Here is a 21,903-nt window from a genome sequence, read left to right on the forward strand (position 1 = left end):
ACCGATCGGCGGGAACCCGAGGAACGCAGTGTAAACAAACAGCGTCAGTAGTGTCTCCGCCTTCGTCACATCACGTCTCCAAACTCCACCTCAACCTCGGGACTTGTTTCTTGCATTTACTTTGCAGTCTGTTACTCTTTCTCATTTCTTTGCAGCTCGATCTATCAGAGCTGGTCTCTTATCAGTATTCGTTTTGCTAAGAGAAACGCTCAGAAGCGCAAATAATGATCTATTGAGCACTGTTTCGATATGCTTCCCTCTCAGCTGAACAACTCCCCAAAGCGGGCGAGTGTGTTCGCGCGATCTTCTCCTTCACCAGCCCCCCAATCACAACCGCGCCCTAAATCAGCTATTATCTCATCTTCAAATGGGCTAGAGATTGGTAAAGGACATCTTCGCAATTCCTCTGTCTCGCAGTTATCGCCGACCTTGTCTTCAGCCTCCATAAACCGGGAACGATCAAATTCGCGCAATAATGTAGCGTCGGGGACATTTGCCCCGAGTTTTATTAAATCCGAGGAGATGCGACGGGGAGCAGATCAAATACGAGGACTGGAAGGAGAGAACGACTTCTCAGGAAACAAATATGTTTGGTTGCGCGATCCACAGAAGGCATTCGTTCGTGGTTTAGTCTTGGAAGAACTGGAGGGAGACCGACTACTTGTGCAAAGTGACGATGGCGAGGTAAGAAATATCATCTACACAATGATCAAATTGAGGATTTAACAATTCGCGCAGCAACGAGAAGTCGATGCAGACCAAGTGGACAAAGTCAACCCCGCTAAGTTCGACAAGGCGGATGATATGGCGGAGCTGACACATTTGAACGAGGCCTCGGTGGTCCACAACCTTCACATGAGATACCAATCAGATCTGATCTACGTCAGTTTACTTTCCAATATCTTGTGTGACTACTTCTACTGACTATGCCGTGAAAACAGACATATTCTGGTCTTTTCTTGGTTACCATCAATCCTTACTGCCCGTTGCCCATTTACACGAATGAATATATCAAGATGTATAAGGGACGGGGCAGAGAGGAAACTCGTCCTCATATTTTTGCGATGGCGGATGAGGCATTCAGGAACCTCGTGGAAGAAGGCGAGAACCAAAGTATCCTTGTCACGTAAGTGTTGCTTTCGGCTCTATCCCCCAGCAACATCAGCTGATTATTTTTGATAGTGGTGAATCTGGAGCCGGAAAGACCGAAAACACAAAGAAGGTCATTCAGTACCTTGCAGCAGTTGCAACTTCCGATACCCCATATGCGCGTTCAGGCACCAAACAAATATCCAATCTGTCTCAGCAAATTTTGCGAGCCAATCCTATTCTGGAAGCCTTCGGTAACGGGCAAACGGTTCGAAACAACAATTCTTCACGTTTTGGTAAATTCATTCGGATTGAGTTTTCGAGATCTGGACAAATTTCTGGTGCTTGGATTGACTGGTATCTGCTCGAGAAGTCTCGAGTGGTGAAGCCCAACTCCAACGAACGCAACTATCACATCTTTTACCAGCTATTGCAGGGTGCCGACAGAAGTACCCGAGAAAAATTGCTCCTGAATGACCTTGAAATCGAAGATTTTGCCTACACTCGGGACGGCAATGATTCCATTGTAGGTGTATCCGATAAAGATGAATGGAACTCCTTGATTGAAGCTTTTCACGTCATGAACTTCTCTGAGGACGACCAGCTGTGTATCTTACGCACAATTGCTGCTGTCCTCCACTTGGGTAATGTGACCATTGCCAAGGAGAGCCTACGAGCCGATCAAGCCGCCATTGGGCCCAATGGGTATGCTAGTGTCGAGATGGCATGCCGACTTCTAGGCATTCCCGCAGAATCTTTCGTCAAGGGCCTGCTGCACCCAAAGGTCAAGGCTGGTCGCGAGTGGGTAGAAAAAGTCCAAACACCTGAACAGGTTCGCTTGTCGTTGGATGCCTTATCAAAGGGTATCTATGAACGTGGATTCGGCGACCTGGTCGCCCGGATTAACAAGCAACTAGGGCGCTCTTTGACTGATGATAATTACTTTATCGGTGTACTTGATATCGCTGGATTCGAAATCTTTGAGAACAACAGCTTTGAACAGCTCTGCATTAATTACACCAATGAGAAACTGCAGCAGTTCTTCAACCATCACATGTTTGTTCTTGAGCAAGAGGAATATGCCCGGGAGCAAATTGAGTGGCAGTTTATTGATTTTGGCAAAGACTTACAACCTACCATTGATTTGATCGAGCTTACGAATCCCATTGGCATTTTTTCCTGTCTTGACGAAGACTGTGTGATGCCCAAGGCCACGGACAAATCTTTTACTGAGAAGCTGCATTCTCTTTGGGACCGCAAGACCCCTAAGTACCGGTCTTCTCGCCTCAGTCAAGGCTTTGTTCTTACCCACTATGCGGCCGAGGTGGAATACAGCACACATGATTGGCTTGAAAAGAACAAGGATCCAATGAATGACAACATCACTCGCCTTCTTGCCACATCTGATCACCCACATGTTGCAAACTTATTTTCAGACTGCGCCGACCCCGAGGAGGGAAGTGAGAATCCAAGAAGCCGGGTGAAGAAGGGGTTGTTCCGAACAGTAGCTCAAAGGCACAAGGAACAGCTGTCCAGCTTGATGACCCAACTCCACTCTACTCACCCACATTTCGTGAGATGCATCCTGCCAAATCACAAAAAGCGACCAAAAATGCTTCACGCTCCATTGGTTTTGGACCAGCTCCGCTGCAACGGTGTGCTAGAAGGAATTCGAATTGCCCGCACTGGTTTCCCTAACCGCCTGCCATTTGCTGAATTCCGCCAGCGTTATGAAGTGCTTTGCCAGAACATGCCCAAGGGCTATCTGGAGGGCCAGGCCGCTGCGCAAATAATGCTAGAAAAGCTTGGCATGGATCGGGCATGGTATCGCGTCGGCCGAACGAAAGTTTTCTTCAGAGCTGGTGTCCTCGCTGACTTGGAAGAAAAGCGTGATAAACTCATTCGGAGCATTATGTCACGCTTCCAATCTGTAGCCCGAGGATTTATCCAACGACGCATCTCGAATAAGCGTCTCTATCGAGCGGAGGCAACTCGTATCATCCAACAAAATTTCCATTCTTACCTTGACTTGAAAGGCAGTCCTTGGTGGCAACTGTTCTCAACAATGAAGCCTCTTCTTGGCGATACCCGGAACGCGAAAGAAGTCAAGAAGAGAGATGACAGGATCAAGGAGTTGGAAGCGAAGATGACTCAAGATATTTTTGACCGGCAGAAGCTCGACGAAGAAAGGCGACGCACAGAGATGGAGATTCATAAAATCCAGCAGACTTTGGAGGGTGAGCGTGCCCTGGCTCTCGACAAGGAGGAGATTTTCAAGCGTCTCCAACTTCGAGAAGGAGAACTTGCAGAGAAACTGTCAGAGGCGATCGCCGACCAGGAGTCCCTCGAGGAACAACTAGACGAGCTAGTCGATGCAAAGAAGCGAACCGATGACGAACTTGATCTTCGAATTACACAGCTTGAGCAAGCGGGTCAAATCATCGAACAACTTGAGGCAGAGAAAAATCAATTGCAATCTCGACTAGAGGAGGTCAATGGAAAGCTTTCCGAAGCTGACGCACAATTCACCGCCAAAGACGCTCAAATCCAAGAGTTAGATCAGGAAATCAAAATGCTTCAAAGCCACCTCGGTTTGAAGGATCGGAAACTTCAGGACCTGGAGGCAAAATTGCTTAAGACGGACCAAGACCTTGATATCAAGCTTGCCAACACTTCAAAAGAACTTGACAAGTCGAAGAAGGAGGTTCGGGAGTTGTTAGATGTGAACAGATCTATTCGCCAGCAAATATCCGAGCTGTCGACGACCTCCACTGGCTATGAGGAGATGCTTCGACGAAAAGAGAGCGACATGGTAATTTTGCGCAATGACGCGAAGAAGTATGAGGAGGATAAGCGAACCTCCGAGGCGGAGAAGAAAACCCTTGCGACCCGTCATGACAGCATGCAAAGTCGTCTTCGAGAGGTCCAGGCAGAAAGAGATGCTATGCGCTCTGAAAAGGCCCAGCTAGAGCGTGAAGCTGCAGATGTCAAGAAGCTGCTGGAGGAAAAGAGATCTGAAGATGCAGAAGCGGGCCAGAGCAGAAAGTTGCTTGAACAGCAGGTCCATGATTTGAAAGATCAGCTTTTCAAAACCGAAGCAGATCTCAGCCGCGAACGCCAGTCAAGAGACGATGTTCAGATGCTCGCCGAGCACAACCTGAAGGACCTGTCCAAAAAGTACGAAGAACTCAATGATTCGAAGATTACTATCGAAAAAGAGATGTACATTCAACAGGATAGTCTTCGTCGTGCTACCGAGGCTCGTGTTGCTGCCGAGGCGTCTCGCAAGGATTTACAATCCGAACTGATCAAGCTTCGCGACCGATTTACGGATGCAGAGAGCGCACGCTTAAATGCGGACGCCGAAGCCGAACGTAAGATCAAGAAGCAAGCCGAGGAGCATATCATGGGTCTGCGCAACGATCTCGACGAGAAGGCTCGCCAGCTTGAAGAGGTCGATGCAGAGCGTTCTCAACTATCTGCTCGCATTCAAGAGCTGATGCATACCATTTCGGAATCTGATAACTTCCGTATTCGCCATGACCAACACAAGGAACGTCTGGAACGAGAACTTGTGACTCTACGCGGCCGACTCACGGCCTCTGAGAATGACAACCGCTCCCTTTTAACCAAAATTCAGCAGAAGAATCTTGACATCGCTCGATCCACATCCAAGGCCAGTGATAATAACCGATTGCGCCTACAGACCCTCCAGAAGGAGAAGGCTAAGCTGGAAGAAGATAACAAGAATATCAGTCGCCAGATGGGAGATCTGCAGATGACCATCACGTCTTTGGAGAAGCAAAAGGAGAAGCTGACCTTGAACGTGGAGGATCTCAACCATGAAGTTAACCGCGAACACAAGACAAGCCGTAATGCTGAGAAAGCTGCCTCTACTGCCAATCTTCAACTAGCCGAGGTAAACCGCACTCTCGAGAATGAACGGCAAATGCGAAGTCAGGCTCAGGCGAATACTCGGCAAACTCAAGGTGCTCTGGATAGAGCCAACAAGGAAGTCGAGGACTTGCATCGCCAACTTATTCTTTTGCACCGGGTCTTTGAGCCAGAAGCAACTGAGCCAGCTCAGTCATGGGAGGCAGTTCAGCCTCATCTCTCTAAACAAGTTGATATGGCGCAAGTTCTTGATACTGTACAGCATAGACTTCGGGTCACAGAAGAGAAATATGCTAGGGCTGAAAGCCAACTTGCAGAGATGCGTCGTCGCCACGGAGATGAGATGAAGGACCTGGATGCCAAATACTCCTCATCAAAGCGTGCTTTGCTTGAAGAGATTGACCAAAACGAGGTAGCCAACACTCGCTCACCCGCACACTTCCGCAAGAACTCCGAGAATGCCATGAAACGGATGTCTAACCCGACCACACCCAACCGCCGCTATAATGCCTACGATGCGGTCAATGACTCTGCCAGATCAGACAAGACAGTCGATACCCAGGGCTACCAACGCCGGATGGATGCCGCGGCTGAAATTGAGGAGCTCCAGAACAAGCTCCAAATGACTGAGATGCAGAACAAGCATCTTCAGAGCCAGCTTGCCCAGTCCACTCCATCTCAAGACATTTGGCAGGACGACAGTCCGTCAATCCGTCGGGTCCACCTCTTGGAGCGCGAAAATGGACGTCTTCATGACCAACTTGATGATTCTGCCAAGAAGTTTTCGACATTGGAGCGTAGCATCCGGTCCGGGGAACTATCACTCCGCGACGTCCAGGCTAAGTCACACGAAGAGCTATACGACCTGATCAACTCCCAGGAACAATCTCGCCGCTCCTTGCTCAAGGTTCACAATGACACGATGGCTGACTTTGGGGATGCCAAGGGTCACTTTGAGAAGTTGAAGCGAAGCAAGGCCGTCTTGGAAGTTGAACTGCGCGATGCCCGTTCTGAGACTCAGGAGATGCAGTACATTCGGGACCAGGATGTTCAGAGCCGGAACCAACTCTTGCAAGAATTTTCAGACTTGCAGATCCGCCTCGACGCCGAGACTTCAAGAACGGCTGATCTTGAATCAAGCCTTATACTGTACAAGAGCCGAGCTGATGAGTACTTCAGTAAGCTTGAACAGGCGGAAATCAGTGTCCTCAAGGCCAACCGTGCAGAACAATTCGCCAAATCGCAAGGCAAAGAGGCTGAAGAGACCTACGCTCAGATCATGTCCGAGAGGAAACAAATGGATGATCTTGTGGAAGACTTGCAACGTCAAACACAGGCTTTAGAAGCTCGGATGGAGGACCAGGCTGCCGAGCTTCAGGGCGCTTTGCAAGCCAAGCAACGTCTTCAGAATGAGCTCGAAGACTACCGAAGCCAACGCGCCATTGATATTGAAGACAAGGAAACTTCTATGGAACAGACCAGACAGAAATATCAACGGGAATTCTCCACCATTAATGGTGAGCTGGAGATCGAACGAGAGCGTCTACTGAACGTCCGGGGCGAAAATGGTCGACTGCGAGAAGAATTGGAGGACCTGCGAAGCAAGTGGGACAACGAAGTTCTTAACAGCTCAACCTGGTCGAAAGAGAAGTCCCGCATGGAGTTGGTTGTGCAGGATATCACTACCTCCCGAGACGAGGCTAGCAAGGCCCATAACGAAGCTCAACAGAAGGTTGTCTCCCTCCTATCCCAGGTACGGAACCTTCGTACTTCCGTTGAGGATACGACCGCAGAACGTGATCTCCTTCTGAAGGACAAGAAGATGCTTGAGGGCCGGTTGGCTGAGGCTGGCGAACGTTTGGAAGACCTCGCCAAGGGTGAAAGTCCCTCTATGCGAAACGCAGCCAGCATGGACCGCGAACTGTTGGAGCTTAAGTCCAAACTTGCGCAACAAGAGGATGTCTCATCTGCTGCTGTTGGCAAGATGCGCCGCGCGGATGCTTTGGCTACCGAAATGCAAAAGGAGCTCACTGCCGAGCGTGAAACCAACAGTCAACTCTTCAAGGATAAGGCTGGCTTGGAGAAGCAGCTGAAGGAGATTCAACTTCGATGCGTTGACCTTGAGACCAAGAGCTACTCTTCTGGCAGCCAAGATGTGCGATTCTTGCACAAGCGAATCAAGGAGGTAAGCAAAAATTGAAACCAGCTCCCTTTTGAGAGAAGTTCATGCTAATAAGGTATCTTTCTACAGTTGGAGGCTCATCTTGAAGACCAAGAGACCAAGAATAGCGCCGAGCAACGTTCTCTTCGCAATGTCGACCGCACAGTCAAGGACCTGCAGGCACAGATTGACCGACGCGAAAAGATGAACGGCCAGTTGAATGAAGAGCTCAATAAGGGTCGTGATAAGATCGAGCGACTTCTACGCAACATTGATGAACTCCAGCAAGCCGACACCGACACACAGATGCAGGCACGTCGTGCTGAGCGGGAGCTTCGCGAAGAACGAGAGAAGGCATTGCGCCTAGAAAGGGAATTGGAAGGGTGGAAAGCTTTACGAGTTGAACGAACCAGCACCATCGGACGCTTGCCCATGGCTGCCATGAGCGATGTCGGTAGTCGACGAGGCAGTGCTGCTTATGGGTCTAATGACATGCCCCAGCGAAAGCCTAGTAACACTAAAGGCTTCCTGTGAATAAAGGTTGAGAGTTGAGATGTGATGTGTACCATGTGGTTTAAGGATTACGGAGTTGCACTCGTGGGTCTTTTGTTTTGATTTTTCTTTGCGTTTCTTTTTGTCACTGGCGCACATGTGTATTAGGAGAGGCATGCTCCGGTCTTCTTGCAGTACTCTTGGCAGGTTGTCTATTTAGCTTTTTGTTCATATTATGAGGAGCCTTACAAGATTGAATTAATACCTGAACATCGGACCTTGACTTATCATTTTGTAGTCTTCATTATTACCTGCTTCAATGGTCATTTCAAAATTTCCCACCCCCATGAGTGAGGTCGTTGGTGAGACGTCGCATATCGACCTCGGGTCCAGACCAGCCTTAATGCACATATCGGAAAGAAACAACCCCATCTGACCTTTGCCCATACCGCGACCCAGCAATTACTGAACCAGCCAGTATGCCTTCCTCCAACTCAGCTTTCTCAAGCTCCATATTCTGCTTCTTCAGATGCCATTTGATACCAAGTGCCATCAGCGCACACACTACACAGGCGCCACTCATAACTCCCCCGCCAGCATAATATCTCGGCTTCTGAGAATCAGGGAACATATAGGAGGTGTAGAAATGCGCAACACCCGCTCCCATTAGGTTAACAACGGCCAATGCACTCGCACGTTTTGCCTTGGGGCGGGGAAGAGAAGAGCTCAGCCACGACACGCACAGGTTGTATGGCGAGTAAGCACCGGCTGTCATCAGAAACATGCTAAAGTATCTCGCACCATTTTTCGGAACGAACATAGCCTAAACGTCGCGATTAGAATTGTGCGATAACAAACCAGCTTCAATCAATGTTCTGAGCCCTTACCATCAAGTTTCCGATTAATGCGAAGATCAACGGAATCGCAATATGGTACCCACGTTCCTGTTTGTACGCAGCGTGGAATGATATTGCTAGAGAGCAGAAGAACGCAAAGACGTATGGGGGTGCTGTGAGCAGGAGTGTAATGGTATCGTTGTATCCAAGGGTACCGACAATGGATGGAAAGAAGTTGTTGAATGACTGGGCTGTTATAAGGGCCATCTGTAGTACGACGAACATGTATAGTTTTGGGTCGAGGAAGGCTTGTTTGACGCCCCAGAGCATAGAGTCGGCATCATCGTCGACGAGTCCGGCATTTTCGTTACGCAGTCGCCAGTCCTAGTCGCTCAAAGAGTCAGTCCGTTATCAGAGATTGGCTCAAATGGCTAGAAGAGATAAACCATGCAAGAGAAGTGTTTTATTATCACTTACTGCTAGCAACTGGTGCTCACGCGACAGCCACCATCTCTTGGTAAAACCCGGGTAATCCGGAATAAAGGGAATGACCATCAGGGCAATTGCAATGGTCATAGAGCCTTCTATGATAAACAACCATTCCTAGGCGAAGAAAATACCGGATAATTAGCCGCGACGTCTCAAGCACATCCTTGGATCCTGCAAAGTCCAGAGCTCACTTACCCATGCTGGTCTGCCCATTTTATCCTGCATGCGAGCGACAATCCCCGCCGCGATCAAGCCACCAAATGCAGTCGCAAGCATATTCGCACCATAGAGTAGAGCAATTCGAGGCGGAAGTTCAGACCTCTTATACCAGCATGACATTAAGAAGAACACGCCAGGCAAGAAGGGTCCTTCCACTAGTCCAAGGACAAAGCGGCACATGAAAAGCCCTGCAAAATTGTGTGTAAAGGCTTGACACATGGAGACAATTCCCCATGCGGCGGTGGTCACGCCAATATAGATAGATGGTTTCACCTTGGTAATTATCAGATTAGAGGGGAGCTGGGTGAGGATGTCTACATAGCCTTGTCAGCCTGTATTCAGAATAAATGGGGAAACTTCAAGAACGTACATCCAACATAGAAGATCATCAGACATGTGTTGTATTGTGTGTCTGAGATCCCTAATGTCTCGGGCAATCCGACAATCTTTGCATTTGCAATGTTGTTCCTGGAAAAAAATTAGTCTGCTTGCTCAGGTGCGTTATTCTAAAGTAGACTGACCGATCCAGTATATTCATCAAAAAGAGAATGATGACCGCAGGTAGCAAGCAGCTATCCAGCTTTCTCACAAGACCTTTCTCAAGGTTATCCAGGTCATTGCTTTCCCAGGATGCCAACTCCTCTGGCAGAGGAAGTTGCTGCAGTGCGATGGGCTTCACCACCTCGATTGACTCAACGTCGGGTTTAGTCTGGTCAATGTTGTCCATACTCAATATTGATGATAATTACGTACTCATCCGTCAAGAATGCTCAGACACTCGCGAAGGCCAAAGGGGAGCGGGCATTTTGGAATAGTTATAGTTGTGCATTGTCAGGACCCCCTCTCGTGCATGAATGACCTGCACTTTGTTTCTACTATATCACGGGCAGCTGTCCGTAGTCCGGGGTAAACGCGGGGAAGGTGTAGAGCTTTGTTCGAACTATCGAAGCATGGGTAAAAATGGGCATCGGTGAGAAAGCCGCAAGGAGTCTAAAAAGTGACTTCACATGTGGTGAGACTTGCGGAGATAAATCTGTCGAGGTTTCCAGTTTTGTCATTGGATCAAATCTCTATCGTGTAGCGTACTAAATAGCTGTTTGAAATGCGCAATTTAATCTCTCCTGGACCAGCCGATTATATCTTGATAGCATGCTGTGTTATGACGAATGAATGATGATGATCCACGGGGGACACGGACTGATGCTAGGAGCCCGGCATAGGGAAAGAGCGACCCCCAAGCTCTTTCCAAATTTATCCAAGGCGGAGGATTTGTCTTGTTTATGCTCAGAATTAGCATTGATGCATGAAAAATAGGAAAGAACGATCAAAGACAGGCTTCAGATGCCAGCGCCAAGACTCAATAGCAAAGAGCGCACGTGATAAACGCGCGCCAAGCGCGGCAATAGATATTAGCGCTTGACCTCATCCGCAGCTGTCAAGCTTCACTTTTCAACTCCGGATTCCTCCCACGGCCTCTACCCATTACAACCTGGGCCGCAGACCAGGTCCAACCCTTCAAAATGGTAAGCGGCACCCCCCGTTTATGAACAAATCCAACCCTCCAAACCCCCCAAAATCTACACCGTAAAAAGCGGAATTTGCTAACGGCCCACCCCTCACCATGAAAATAGGCTCGCAACCAAGAAAAAGCGCAGTCCATGCTGTTCCGCTTCCGGGCGCAACAAGCAGCGGACATGGGAATCATTGACCTTGGCCGAACCCGTCGCCCCAAGGCCATTACAAGCATCGACTCGGTCCCAACCTGCGAGCGCTGGCGCGGCCAGGTGTTAAAAGAGGTCTCCCGCAAAGTATCACGCATTCAAGAACCGAGTTTGAGCGACTTCCAGATCCGCGATCTGAACGACGAGATCAATAAGCTTATGCGGGAGAAATGGGCTTGGGAGATGCAGATTCGGAACTTGGGTGGGCCGAACTACATGCGTGGGTCGGGTCGCGTGTATGATGACGAAGGGCGAGAGATTCCTGGTGGTGGCAAGGGATATCGATATTTCGGTCGCGCTAGGGAGTTGCCTGGTGTGAAGGAGATGTTTGAGAACGCTGCTCGCCGGTCGAAGGGTCCTTCTGAGGAGGAGAGTGCAGCTGGTCGGGGTGGAGATATTGCTACCCGGAAGGTTGATGCCAATTACTTCGGTTATGGACTTGATGAGGAAGATGGAACATTGCTTGCTTATGAGAAGCAGAAGGAGAAGGAGGCTGTTGATCATCTGCGTGGACAAGGCGAAGACGATGCGGAGGATGGGTGGGAGCCGTTACCTGGTGATGCTGGTGACGGAGTTGAATGGCGACTACCTTCACTTGAAGAGGTTCAAGAGGAGCTGATTGACCGTCGGCGCAGACGGCTCCTGGACAAGATCTCTTGAGCTACTGTGCTGCATGTACTGCATGTGCGTCAAGGGGTTTTGTGGTTTTCTTTCTTTCCATGTCGGCGTTACGGATGCTTTTACGAAATATTCACATCTCAAGCATTGTTATTGCTTCATGTCAACTCGGGTTTCAAAAGATACACATCGTATTCAAAATTTTATATTCAAAATATTCTTTCGTTATATTTGTACAATACATTATTCAGATGGGGTATCAGCATCTGGCTTATTTTTTCGGTTCACCCTCTCGAACTTCAATGCTTGAGACATGCTCATGCGCTGGGTCTCGTCAGGGCCCTCCATACGCAATTTCTCAGCGTCTAGATCGTCGAGAATAAATTTCCCGACATCGCCCGAGCGCCATTTCGATATGAAATGTAGAGCAGCACCATCCACGTTGGGTATGCCTCCCTTCATGAGCAACCCAGTCTGACGGGCAAATCCCTCGAGTAAAGGAATGACCTCGTTTGTGGGCTCGGACCAACGACGATACGCCTGCGGATCATGCAAGTTGATCTTATACAATAAATAGTCCACGAGAGTCACGGGCGATATGACAGAATCCTTCACACACCCGACAAGAGCCAGCTTAAGCATATTCTCCGCGTCCGGCACGTAGGGCATAAAGACACCTGGGGTATCAAGCACGTATGTATGTGATCCGCTCTCCCTCTCAATGATCTTGACGGGGCTGGCGATCTTGCGAGTAATTCCAGGCTGACCACCAGTTTTCAGGGCCTTCGCTTTCCCAACTCCATGATTCCGCAAGTGATTGATTAATGTTGATTTGCCGACGTTGGGCATTCCAACAACCATTATACGGCACCCAGTCAGCTTATCAGGCATTGCGGCATCATCGCGGAGGTGTTTAATGATCCGGTTCAGATCTGCACGGGAGGATGAGTCGGTGAAGAACACTGTGCTGGTCGGGTCGAAGCTCCGGACTTTTCTTTCTAACTGGATTGGAATCAGTTAGCTTGCGATAATTCTTAAGGCTATATAATCTCATGATATGCAACTCACCGATTGCTGCTTTGGTGAGTGCAGAACGCCTCCAAGATCTCTTTTTGTGTAGACAATCAGTCGCCGAATCTTTCCCAAAGCTTCTTCAAACATTGGGTTAATTGATGTCACAGGTGCCCGGTAGTCACGGCACTCGACAACGTAGTCAATTAATGAGAGCATGCTCTTCATCTTAGTCAATCCAGCCCGGTGATGTCCTAGGAAGTAAGACCTCGGGATGGCGCCATAATGAGGGAAAGCCGGGCGTGGGATAAACTGCGCCATTGCTTGAGAAGCGAGTTTATAGTCAAACAGTAAGATAGATTCTCATTTCGACTCGCAAAAGCAAGTTCCAGGATCGCAATCGAGCTAGTTGTCGCAACAGAAACAAAAAATTGCCGTTGCATCAGGGCGGACTGAAAGGCGGTCAGAGCACGAGGCGGTGAGAACATATCATTGGACTGACTGATCATTAATTCCACGCTGATTTTTTGGGGGCACAAAAATAGACCAATGCTGATCGATCTGTGCGCGTTCTAGAGTGCGCATGTTCTGCCAAATTTCAAGCCAGGGCGTGGCAATATTGCCAGACAGTGTGGCAAAAGTCCTGGATCTCAAACATCAGGAACGATTTCCTACCGAGTACTCCAAACCCGAATTCCAATTTAATTCCAATTTATGCCGGGCCTGAGAAAATACTGAAGGTTTTAATAATGAGTCGTTTGTTTGATCTGGAAGATTATATTGATAACGAAACGTTTGAAAGTTGTAAATATTTCAGTTGGGTATCCTGTTCTGTAGTATAGTATGCATAACTTCAACTCCTGCAAGTTCCAATGCTAGAAAATGTAAAATGTAAAATACGAAGAGATCGCAGAGAATCATGCCCGCCAGCCTTGCACAAATTCATGCAGACGATCGATCACGACGCCAAAGATAGCGTTTACGCTATCCCCTATCAACTGTTCAAAGTGGCGGATAGCCTCCTCTTCAGACATCTCCAAATGGAAGCGCTCTTTGACCTTGAATACAGCCTTGTCTGGTTCCACACGGATGTCTGGGATATTGGCATCAACCATTAGGCTAAACAGGTTAAGAATAAGGTTTGCTGATTTGCGCAGGGTTGTGTACGCAGTAAAGCAGTACTGCTTGAACTGTAGATAATGTGGCGAGGTGGTACCACCCATACCCTCAACCATTTCCTTACACAATTTCATCATAGGTGCAAAAGGCTTGGGATCTCGGCCGAGGATAAATCCAAAGTCAGCGTGGAAAAAGTGGCCGTCTGGGGCCAGGAGCAAGTTCTCCAAGTGTCGGTCACCCACGCCAAGAAGGTAAGTGATCACACAGTAGCCGGCACAGGACTTGATGTATGTATCCATGGTCTCCTTGCGAACCCCGAGAGGTTCGTTGTCATCAGGATTGTGCTCCTTCAAATAGGCAAGAATGGATTTGTATTTGGCCGAGGCGGCAGAAAGAGAGGTTGATGGTATAAACTGAACAGCACCTGCTGTGGAGCTCGTTGCCAGGATCCGGTATGGTGTGAGCTTCAAGTCCAGGTTTTCCTTTTGGAGTAACCGATCCATCAAAATGATGATTTGGATGACCAGTTGATCTTGACGAAGATCGTCACCCACCTTGAACAGGAGAGGGTATCGGCGACCATCGGCGGTCTTGAACGTGATATGTAGTGGGGATAGAGTTGATTTGAAGACATTGGATTCATCGGGGTAACAGCCAACCACCAAGACATCTGGGTCTAGGGGAAGCGGCAACGGAGGGTCGATATTGATAATATCATTTTTAGGATCTCGAAGCAGCTTTTTCAGATGCTCAATTTTTGCAGGTCGTGTTTCCCGAGAAAAGCGGATATCTTTGGCAATCTTTGAGAGCACAGCAACGAGTTCGCCTTGTCGTAGGAGAATTTTCCGATGCTCTGCATTGATCTTCTCGAGCTCACTCATGAAGTAATATTCAACTCGGGCAAAAAGGCGGCGCTGGTTAGAAAGCGTGCCCGGGCCTGCGTCATCACACTCAACCATCAGGTACCAATGCAAGTAGTTACCGAGCTTGAAGTTATTTGCGGCACGCGTAATCAGGAAGTTGGCGAGTGAAGAATCATGAGCCGCTTCATCCGCGTCGTTTTCTGAGTGTTCCTCATATTTCAAAGCTTGTACCAATTGTAGAAGGTAGAGAAGAAGCTCCTCGTCGTCTGCTTTGCGTAACCTCGCAACAGCATACGAGCGCACTGCTGGATTATCGAATGTAGGACCAAGAAGTTCCAAAGCATCATCGACATCGATCTCAGTCCACTTGGGAAGGATCTCTACCGCTTGCCGAGCTTCGCCGTCATCACGCCAGTTGACGGATTTGACAAATTTGGTCAAAGCTATCTTCTCCCGGGTCAGATAATACCTGAATTTCCAAACAAGATCTTTCTCCTCGGCAGTCAGATCCTGGGTTGGTTCGTATGACAGAATAACATTCAGTTCATCCCGGTTCTTGGGATTGGGCTTTAGTTCACGGTCCATGAAACCAGTCCGATGGCTACGGATCAGGCGCCGGTGCTTGTCTTCACATGGGTTTCCGGTCTGTCCAACTTCTGGGTCATAGATTCGTACCACCCCCGCGCCATCCCCGCCCTCGATCCCCGGACCGAGTCGGACTTCCGGAACAGGCTTTAGGGTGGAGTTCGGATTGGCAGGCACAGTTTGAGGGTATGAAGATATCGGCGCTGAAGGGTATTGGTGATCGGCCCAAACGATGGTATGATCAAAACGAGGGAAATCCACATAGATGACAAAGTTTTCGTCGTCTAATTCTTCCTCGTCGGAGCTGTCATCTTCAGCATTTTTGCTCTTGAGTTTTGTATTCTTGAGATGAATAGCTCGTTTGCGTGCAGCCTCCTCTGCCTGAAGCTTGAGCTTTTCCAATTGACGGAAGACCATCTGATCCATCCAGTCGATCCGAGTTATCTCGCCCATTTCATGCTTTTTAATCAGAACCTCGATTCGCTCCAATTCTATCTCTTCCAGAGATGGGGCCAGCGCATCACGAGCGCTGGTCTTTCGTCGCTTCGGAGGAGGGGCAGATGGAGTGGTCGTTGACGAGAAACCATCAGCAGCTTTGTGACGATAAAGCTTGCACTTCTGCCGGCCCATCTTCAGCTTGCCCTCGTGGTCGAATAATGATATTGTCGTTCCGCCAAATGGAACGTCATGGCCTTGTGACCCATCACCCGCCAGCGGGGACAAATCCCAGACCGTGATTGCCAATTGGGAATTGAGCGGGGCATCCTTGATGGACATGGGCATTTGGAGCCATTCGTTCCACGATCGAGTGGTTTTGAAAGCCTTGTATGAGGTCTGTAGGGGAACACCGAGTGGTTTTGAGTCTGACCATAATTGTGAGGTCACAAAAAGATCAGAGCAAGGGTTCTGGGCTGAACCAAGGTATCGCAATTCGGGATTCTGAAGCAGACGGGAGAACGGTATCTGCTTTTGTTTGCCTTCTAGTGAGCCACTGTGAATTGTTAGTTTGAATAAGAGTTGTTCTGGGGCTTAGGTGGAACCCCTACATTTTGACGCATACTGGCAAATCCACCTGTGTGGAGAGCGCAAAAGTGAATGCCTCCATGCTCGTGGGGCATTCTCCAGATTCCAAGACAACACAGAGCGGGTCACAGACTCACAGTAGTGGAGGTCACCTCCAGATTCTGCCAGGCAAGGCGGTAAGGGTAGTTTAGATTGTGATAGGAAAATTGTGGGGAACGTTTGGTCAATTGACAACAAACTAACTAGTAACAAAGATAGTAAGTTATTAGTAACAGCAAAGTTATGGTTCAGGGCTAATTTTAGGTCAAGAGTTGGGGCAAAGTTAGGATGAAAGGATTAATTGCGCGCATATCCTTAATAAGGAACCCTGTAATCATATTGCTTATATTTGGACGCTAAGACTTACTAGTATTACCAGCAGCTGCACTCCCCAAGCTCTTTTCGCATACGTAAGACTTATATGGAGCTAAAAGAGCAAAAAGATAATAATAAAGATATACAATAAAAGGGGGCCAGCATTTCGAGCTTATGAATCCATCATCTCCTCGTCCTCTTCTAGTTGTGACGAGGTCTCCTTTGAATGAGGAGGCGACATCATCGCCACCTGTGTTAACGTTTGGATGAGGATCGCGTATACTTTGCATTGACCAGTTCCCATTATCGAGACAGAATAATCCGAGACCTAGCCAAGGTCAGAGCCCCGAATAGAAGTTGAAGCAATACAGAGAACTTACTTTAGAATCATGCGAGATCTTTGAAAACCAGAAGAATATCCCATACGTCATCATGCCGTACATGGTGTAGTCCCTCTTCTGAGTAGCTTTCAAATCTCTCGGGGGATGGGGGTAGAGAGAAGAAGGAGGGAAAAGGGAGAAAGCAAGCACTGGATATCTAGTGGGGGTCACCTGATCCCTCTCTAAAAGTAGTAGTACTAGTAAACTTCAAGGTTGGATACGTCTAGGGCTACTTATGTACCTAACTTGGACCTAGAGATATCCACTACATACGCGCGGCGCTCTTCACTTGTTAATATTAGAGTTGGCTACAGAAACAAGCTATTTTTGATATAAAAAAAAGAACAACCTAAAATTCGACTAACTTATACTACGGACACGGGCTTATCAAAAATGGAGCTCGTACCGAAGTAGAGATAAGGAGTGATACTAAAGTCACGCATTGGAATATTTGAGCCCCACCAACACGGTCACGTGGAGCGCGCGACGCGCCTCGGAAATTAGGAAAATCGATGCATCAACTTGACTTGAAATAAGTGAGGTTGTAACTTATTGGATTTGCAACTGGTTTAATAATAGCGTCCTTTCCACACCAAAAAGAAAAACTCTGGTCCTTTTGGCTCTGTACCCTATTCATTCATTCTTTGATTGTTTGATGTTCCTTTGTTTGCTCACCCATCCTTAATCTCAAAGAAACCCTTCGAGATATGGCCGGCATATTCCACTCCCAGCTGGATGAACCCACTGCACCCAGCTCCAATCTTGCATCACCTTCATCCTCCTCAGACAAGGAAAACCCGCGACCGAGTCTAAATAAACGAAACACGGCTCAAATGACATCTCCAAGCGCATCCAAACGTCGTCGTCTCACCGATCGCAACATCAACTCACAGTCGCAAATGTCCTCTTCACGGCACGATGACACCAGCAAATATTATGATCCTGATCAGGATCCCGAGGAAAGGCGACGTATTCGAAAGGGCATCAGAGATTTGACCCACGACTTTAACGGTAACAATCACTACGTGTCGCGCGTTCCATGCAAGATGAGATTCCGCGTGTTCTGACAAAGCGTTTACTTGCAGATTCACGCACCGAATACATGCAAGCCGGTAATGATGGAATTTTAAAAACAATCCACAAGGCCAACCAACTCTATGTCGGTGTCAAGCAGACTTCTGACGCCACCCTCGACTCGCGCCTCCTCGTTAACGCAGCCGATCTCTCGCACAAAAGGACCGCACAACTTGCCCTCGGCAACACGACCGCCGGTATCGACGTCGACGTTTTTGTTACTAAATGTATTTCGTACATGCGACGAGGACCTGATATGTCGACTGTAACCCAGAACGTGGGGGGAGGTCGACGTCGACGCACTGGTGCCTCCCAGAGATACGCGGACGAGGGTGAAGATGGGGATAATGGCGATGCGATGAACTGGGATTGGCTGGCTCGAACTGCCTGTCTTCCCTATAATGCGCGCCCGACAGTATCGGGGTGGTTATTGGGACCGCTCTCTTTGCAAAAACGCACGCGTCAATTGACGCAGCGCGCTCCAGCTGAGAAATTCGATCCGACGCAGGCCAAAAACCCCAATGAACTGCGGCAGGAAGATCTAAGTGGGAAAGATGACGCGAATCTGACAACCATTTGTCAAGATATTAATACGCTGCTGGGGAAAGTCCAGGAAGAGGCACAAGATACTGTGGACAGGGTGCTCAGTGAAATGGATGACCCTGACGAGGACACTATGCAGAGGATTATGGCAAAGCATGATGTTGCAGACGATGGCGGAGTTCCTTTGTTCCGCTTTTGTATCAACCCGCGCTCATTTGGTCAAAGCGTGGAAAATTTGTTTTATGTTAGCTTCCTTGTCCGAGATGGCAGTGCTGGTGTTTCCGTAGATAGCCGTGGGCTACCAACGCTACGTGAGTAACATGTCTCCAGTCCGTTTTGATGCAAAGCTAACCGATTATGAAATAGATACCTCCTCGCCACATTTGCCAAGTGAAGCTCAAGCTCAAGGCGTTGTAAAACGTCAAGCTATCTTCAGTTTAGATTTCAAGACCTGGGAGCAGCTGGTCGATGTATTTGGCATTGAATCATCGATCATACCGCACCGCAATGAAAGTACAGAGGAAGCCGCCACCACTTGGAGTTGAGAATAATTTCGGTGTTTTGTACTTGATGTTGTTACAGGAAGATACCCAGGCCAATTTGTTTACTTTTGATGTTAATTTAATGTGAAATTTTTTCTCACAAACCATGTCTCTCTTGGCTCCCTTTTATTCCAGCTTGAAATGTTTTGTGCAAATTATGCGTACATTTCGGAGAATAGAACGGAAAATAAGATAAAACTCCACTGATCAGCTTATAGATCATGGTGGATAGTGGGGGTCTAGACCGGGAGCTGTAGAGTAAGCAATTGGTCCAAATCTCGGGCTAGGCACGTCATCCGCTCTTCCCTATAAATTATAAATTCAGGTAACTCGAAGTTCTTACCAAGAAACATTGAATGAGTTCACCCAGTCGCCCCTGCCTAATTTGGTTGTAACCTGCCTCTTCTCGGATCCTTTGTTACTTTCTACTTGCCACTCTCAAGATACCCCTCGATCACTGCACGCTTCAAGGGACGATTACCACCCGAGACATTCATTCCACGCCAGCAGCACGTCCAGTTACCTAGGTTCAGAAATACGAAACCGTCTGACACATTCCAACATCCAACACCTTCACGATGCCTCAGCTCTTCCCGACCGACCCATCGTCGTCGATGGTCATCCGCGCAGTCACACCCGAAATTATCACTTTCAGCCTGCCATTCGCGCGCTTCGGTATCATTCGTTTCGGCGCTCGAGGAACTTTAAGTGAGTATACATCAACCCCCGCCCTTGCAGATGAAAGCAGGGCGCAAGACCATGAGACCTTGTGTGGGTCATGGGAACCAAAGCTAATTATGCCTTGCGTTTTTAGTCAAGCTTGCCACTGGTTCCCTCGCCATCTTCTCCCCCGTCAGCCTCACTCCCGAAGTGCGTGAGACAGTTGAGACGCAGGGCGGCAACGTCAAGTACATCATTGCGCCGGATCTTGAGCATCATTTGCACATCACAGCATGGAAGAACGCCTTCCCGGAGGCCCACATCCTCGCCCCGCATGGTCTGTGGGAGAAACGACAGAAGGTCCCCGAGTTCCGAAGTACGCCTTTCGAGTATGTGTACAAGGATGGAGCGCGTTCGATTTCCGAAGAGTTTGACGCAGAATTCGAGGTCGAGTATGTGCAAGGGCATGGCTCACGCGAGATCGTCGTTCTCCACAAGCCATCGCGCACTGTCATCGAGGCCGACCTTGTTTTCAACCTGCCTGCTACTGAGCAATATTCGAGAACTGAGGAGGGCAGCACTGCCAACTTCTTGACCCGAATGGTCCTTCCCCTCTTGAGTGTGAAGACACCTTCGACGGGGCACCGGCGCTTCGCTTGGTATGTTTTGGCAAACGACCGGGCTGCGTTCACGGAATCCATGCGCCGGATCATTCGGTGGGACTTTGATCGGCTCATTCCTTGCCATGGAGATGTGGTCGAGAAGGGTGCCAAGGGGGTGTTTCAGGATGTCATGGCTTGGTTCCTGAAGGAAGATCACAGACATGTCTAAAACTGCGTGGATGATGTCACATTCCTTTCCCTTCGTTTTTGTCCACTTATATTGTTTGACTTGGAGTGTCTCGTGTCTGATGGGGCGTCGGGTACCCCCTTGGTGATGCGGTTTTTGTCTTCACTGTATATTATTAATCCTACCTACCTCGGAACCTCGAGAGAAATATTAATCAGGAATCATATCATTAAGTTGCATGGAATTCCATGACCTTTCTAGTCTCCTTTTTCATAAATGTAGTAGGGTCTTGCCTGGTTCAACGGCATGTGATTATGTCTATGTATGGATCACATTTGGGGACTCCATCGGGGCTGCACCTGCAGTTGGAGAAGCTGCATGTGTCAGATTTAGGCATTTGGCAATCATTCACCCTGGAGTTATACGCTTCGCTTGAGCTCACAAATACGAAAGGTTTCTGCCTATACATGCCCAGGTGTCTACAGCACTTGAGTGTAACCACTGACATGAACTAAGTAAATCATCCCCTACGTCATAGGGCTGAGAACGAATAGACCAAGGCAAGGGCTGTACGACCTTACTCTCAGGAACATACGATAGCTCAGTATCTTTTTCGGCAGTTTCAATCTACCAAGTACATAGTACCCAGGATATGAGGGAAACCAACACAGAATGGAGGTTACCTGGACGGGGCATCACCCCACGAGCCTGCATCATCCAACCCGACACTTCTGCAGGCCCAAGCACAGACAATGATCGCCAAGGTGGATACGCGCACCAAAAGTCCAAAATGACGAAAATCCACGCCCGCCATTATGATTGGCAAACTATCAACAAAGATCGACAACGTTGTCCACGGGACTTTGACACCCCCAAGAAATGAAGAAATGCACCTCCCAAAATACGAGCGACACGTCCACGGATAGAACGGAAAGCCAACACATCCCTCGAATAACACGCGAGATCACATGTCACTGGACCGGAGGAAGGTCCAAGAAAGAGAAAAAAAAGTGTCTCGAAAACAGGGATAGGCTTCCATGGACAACAAACACGTTACGTAGCTCTTCCAGAACCTGCCCTGTGCCCCGGATTGCGTGGTCTACTAGGGTCCGTCCTAGCTCCAGGGATCCTGACAGGGTGGAGCGCCACTTGGCAGCCTCCTTACTCCGATCGGGAGGACAAAAGCGCAAAAACAAGCCACAAAGTGCATCAGCGGCGGTCCGAGTCAAAATCCAATGGGGGGGGGAAGTTGTTTAGGTTGGGCCACGAAGGATAAACAGTGTTCAATGGAAATCAAAGACAAAGGAAATGAGTCTCTACGGAAGTTGAACTAGTCAGGAAATGATCTGACAATATCAGGTGCTTTAAACTTCTTGCATGGTCTGTGGGTCTCAGTTGTATACAAATGAAAGCTACAATTTGAGCGAATTTAAACTCTTGC

General features: G+C 48.5%; 7 protein-coding genes across 7 annotated transcripts; 4 read left to right on the top strand and 3 right to left on the bottom strand.

The window, feature by feature from the left end:
- Positions 1-249: 249 nt before the first annotated feature.
- On the top strand, positions 250-7,678 carry N7466_000412 (type II myosin; the record flags this gene model as incomplete). Its single annotated transcript, XM_057159810.1, has 5 exons — positions 250-684; positions 739-882; positions 942-1,126; positions 1,183-7,168; positions 7,235-7,678. 5 exons carry the CDS (start codon positions 250-252, stop codon positions 7,676-7,678), a joined length of 7,194 nt encoding a protein of 2,397 aa, XP_057026058.1.
- Positions 7,679-8,036: 358 nt separating this feature from the next.
- N7466_000413 (uncharacterized protein) lies at positions 8,037-9,907 on the bottom strand (the record flags this gene model as incomplete). The annotated part of the gene is made up of 6 exons (XM_057159811.1): positions 8,037-8,459; positions 8,524-8,856; positions 8,950-9,075; positions 9,157-9,494; positions 9,551-9,648; positions 9,702-9,907. The coding sequence occupies 6 exons, from the start codon at positions 9,905-9,907 to the stop codon at positions 8,037-8,039; spliced, it is 1,524 nt and encodes a 507-aa protein (XP_057026059.1).
- Positions 9,908-10,700: 793 nt separating this feature from the next.
- N7466_000414 (pre-mRNA-splicing factor ISY1) lies at positions 10,701-11,561 on the top strand (the record flags this gene model as incomplete). The annotated part of the gene is made up of 2 exons (XM_057159812.1): positions 10,701-10,703; positions 10,812-11,561. The coding sequence occupies 2 exons, from the start codon at positions 10,701-10,703 to the stop codon at positions 11,559-11,561; spliced, it is 753 nt and encodes a 250-aa protein (XP_057026060.1).
- A 201-nt stretch (positions 11,562-11,762) lies between these two features.
- N7466_000415 (putative GTPase MTG1) lies at positions 11,763-12,851 on the bottom strand (the record flags this gene model as incomplete). The annotated part of the gene is made up of 2 exons (XM_057159813.1): positions 11,763-12,521; positions 12,588-12,851. The coding sequence occupies 2 exons, from the start codon at positions 12,849-12,851 to the stop codon at positions 11,763-11,765; spliced, it is 1,023 nt and encodes a 340-aa protein (XP_057026061.1).
- A 596-nt stretch (positions 12,852-13,447) lies between these two features.
- Positions 13,448-16,202, bottom strand: N7466_000416 (phosphatidylinositol 3-kinase VPS34; the record flags this gene model as incomplete). The annotated part of the gene is made up of 2 exons (XM_057159814.1): positions 13,448-16,088; positions 16,144-16,202. The coding sequence occupies 2 exons, from the start codon at positions 16,200-16,202 to the stop codon at positions 13,448-13,450; spliced, it is 2,700 nt and encodes an 899-aa protein (XP_057026062.1).
- Positions 16,203-17,561: 1,359 nt separating this feature from the next.
- On the top strand, positions 17,562-19,016 carry N7466_000417 (uncharacterized protein; the record flags this gene model as incomplete). Its single annotated transcript, XM_057159815.1, has 3 exons — positions 17,562-17,865; positions 17,940-18,782; positions 18,838-19,016. 3 exons carry the CDS (start codon positions 17,562-17,564, stop codon positions 19,014-19,016), a joined length of 1,326 nt encoding a protein of 441 aa, XP_057026063.1.
- A 575-nt stretch (positions 19,017-19,591) lies between these two features.
- On the top strand, positions 19,592-20,504 carry N7466_000418 (uncharacterized protein; the record flags this gene model as incomplete). The annotated part of the gene is made up of 2 exons (XM_057159816.1): positions 19,592-19,721; positions 19,828-20,504. The coding sequence occupies 2 exons, from the start codon at positions 19,592-19,594 to the stop codon at positions 20,502-20,504; spliced, it is 807 nt and encodes a 268-aa protein (XP_057026064.1).
- Between the last annotated feature and the right edge of the window lie 1,399 nt (positions 20,505-21,903).

The sequence above is a fragment of the Penicillium verhagenii genome (genome assembly GCF_028828195.1).
Source record: "Penicillium verhagenii strain IBT 33310 chromosome Unknown utg000002l_segment0_segment0, whole genome shotgun sequence".
NCBI lineage: Eukaryota > Fungi > Ascomycota > Eurotiomycetes > Eurotiales > Aspergillaceae > Penicillium > Penicillium verhagenii.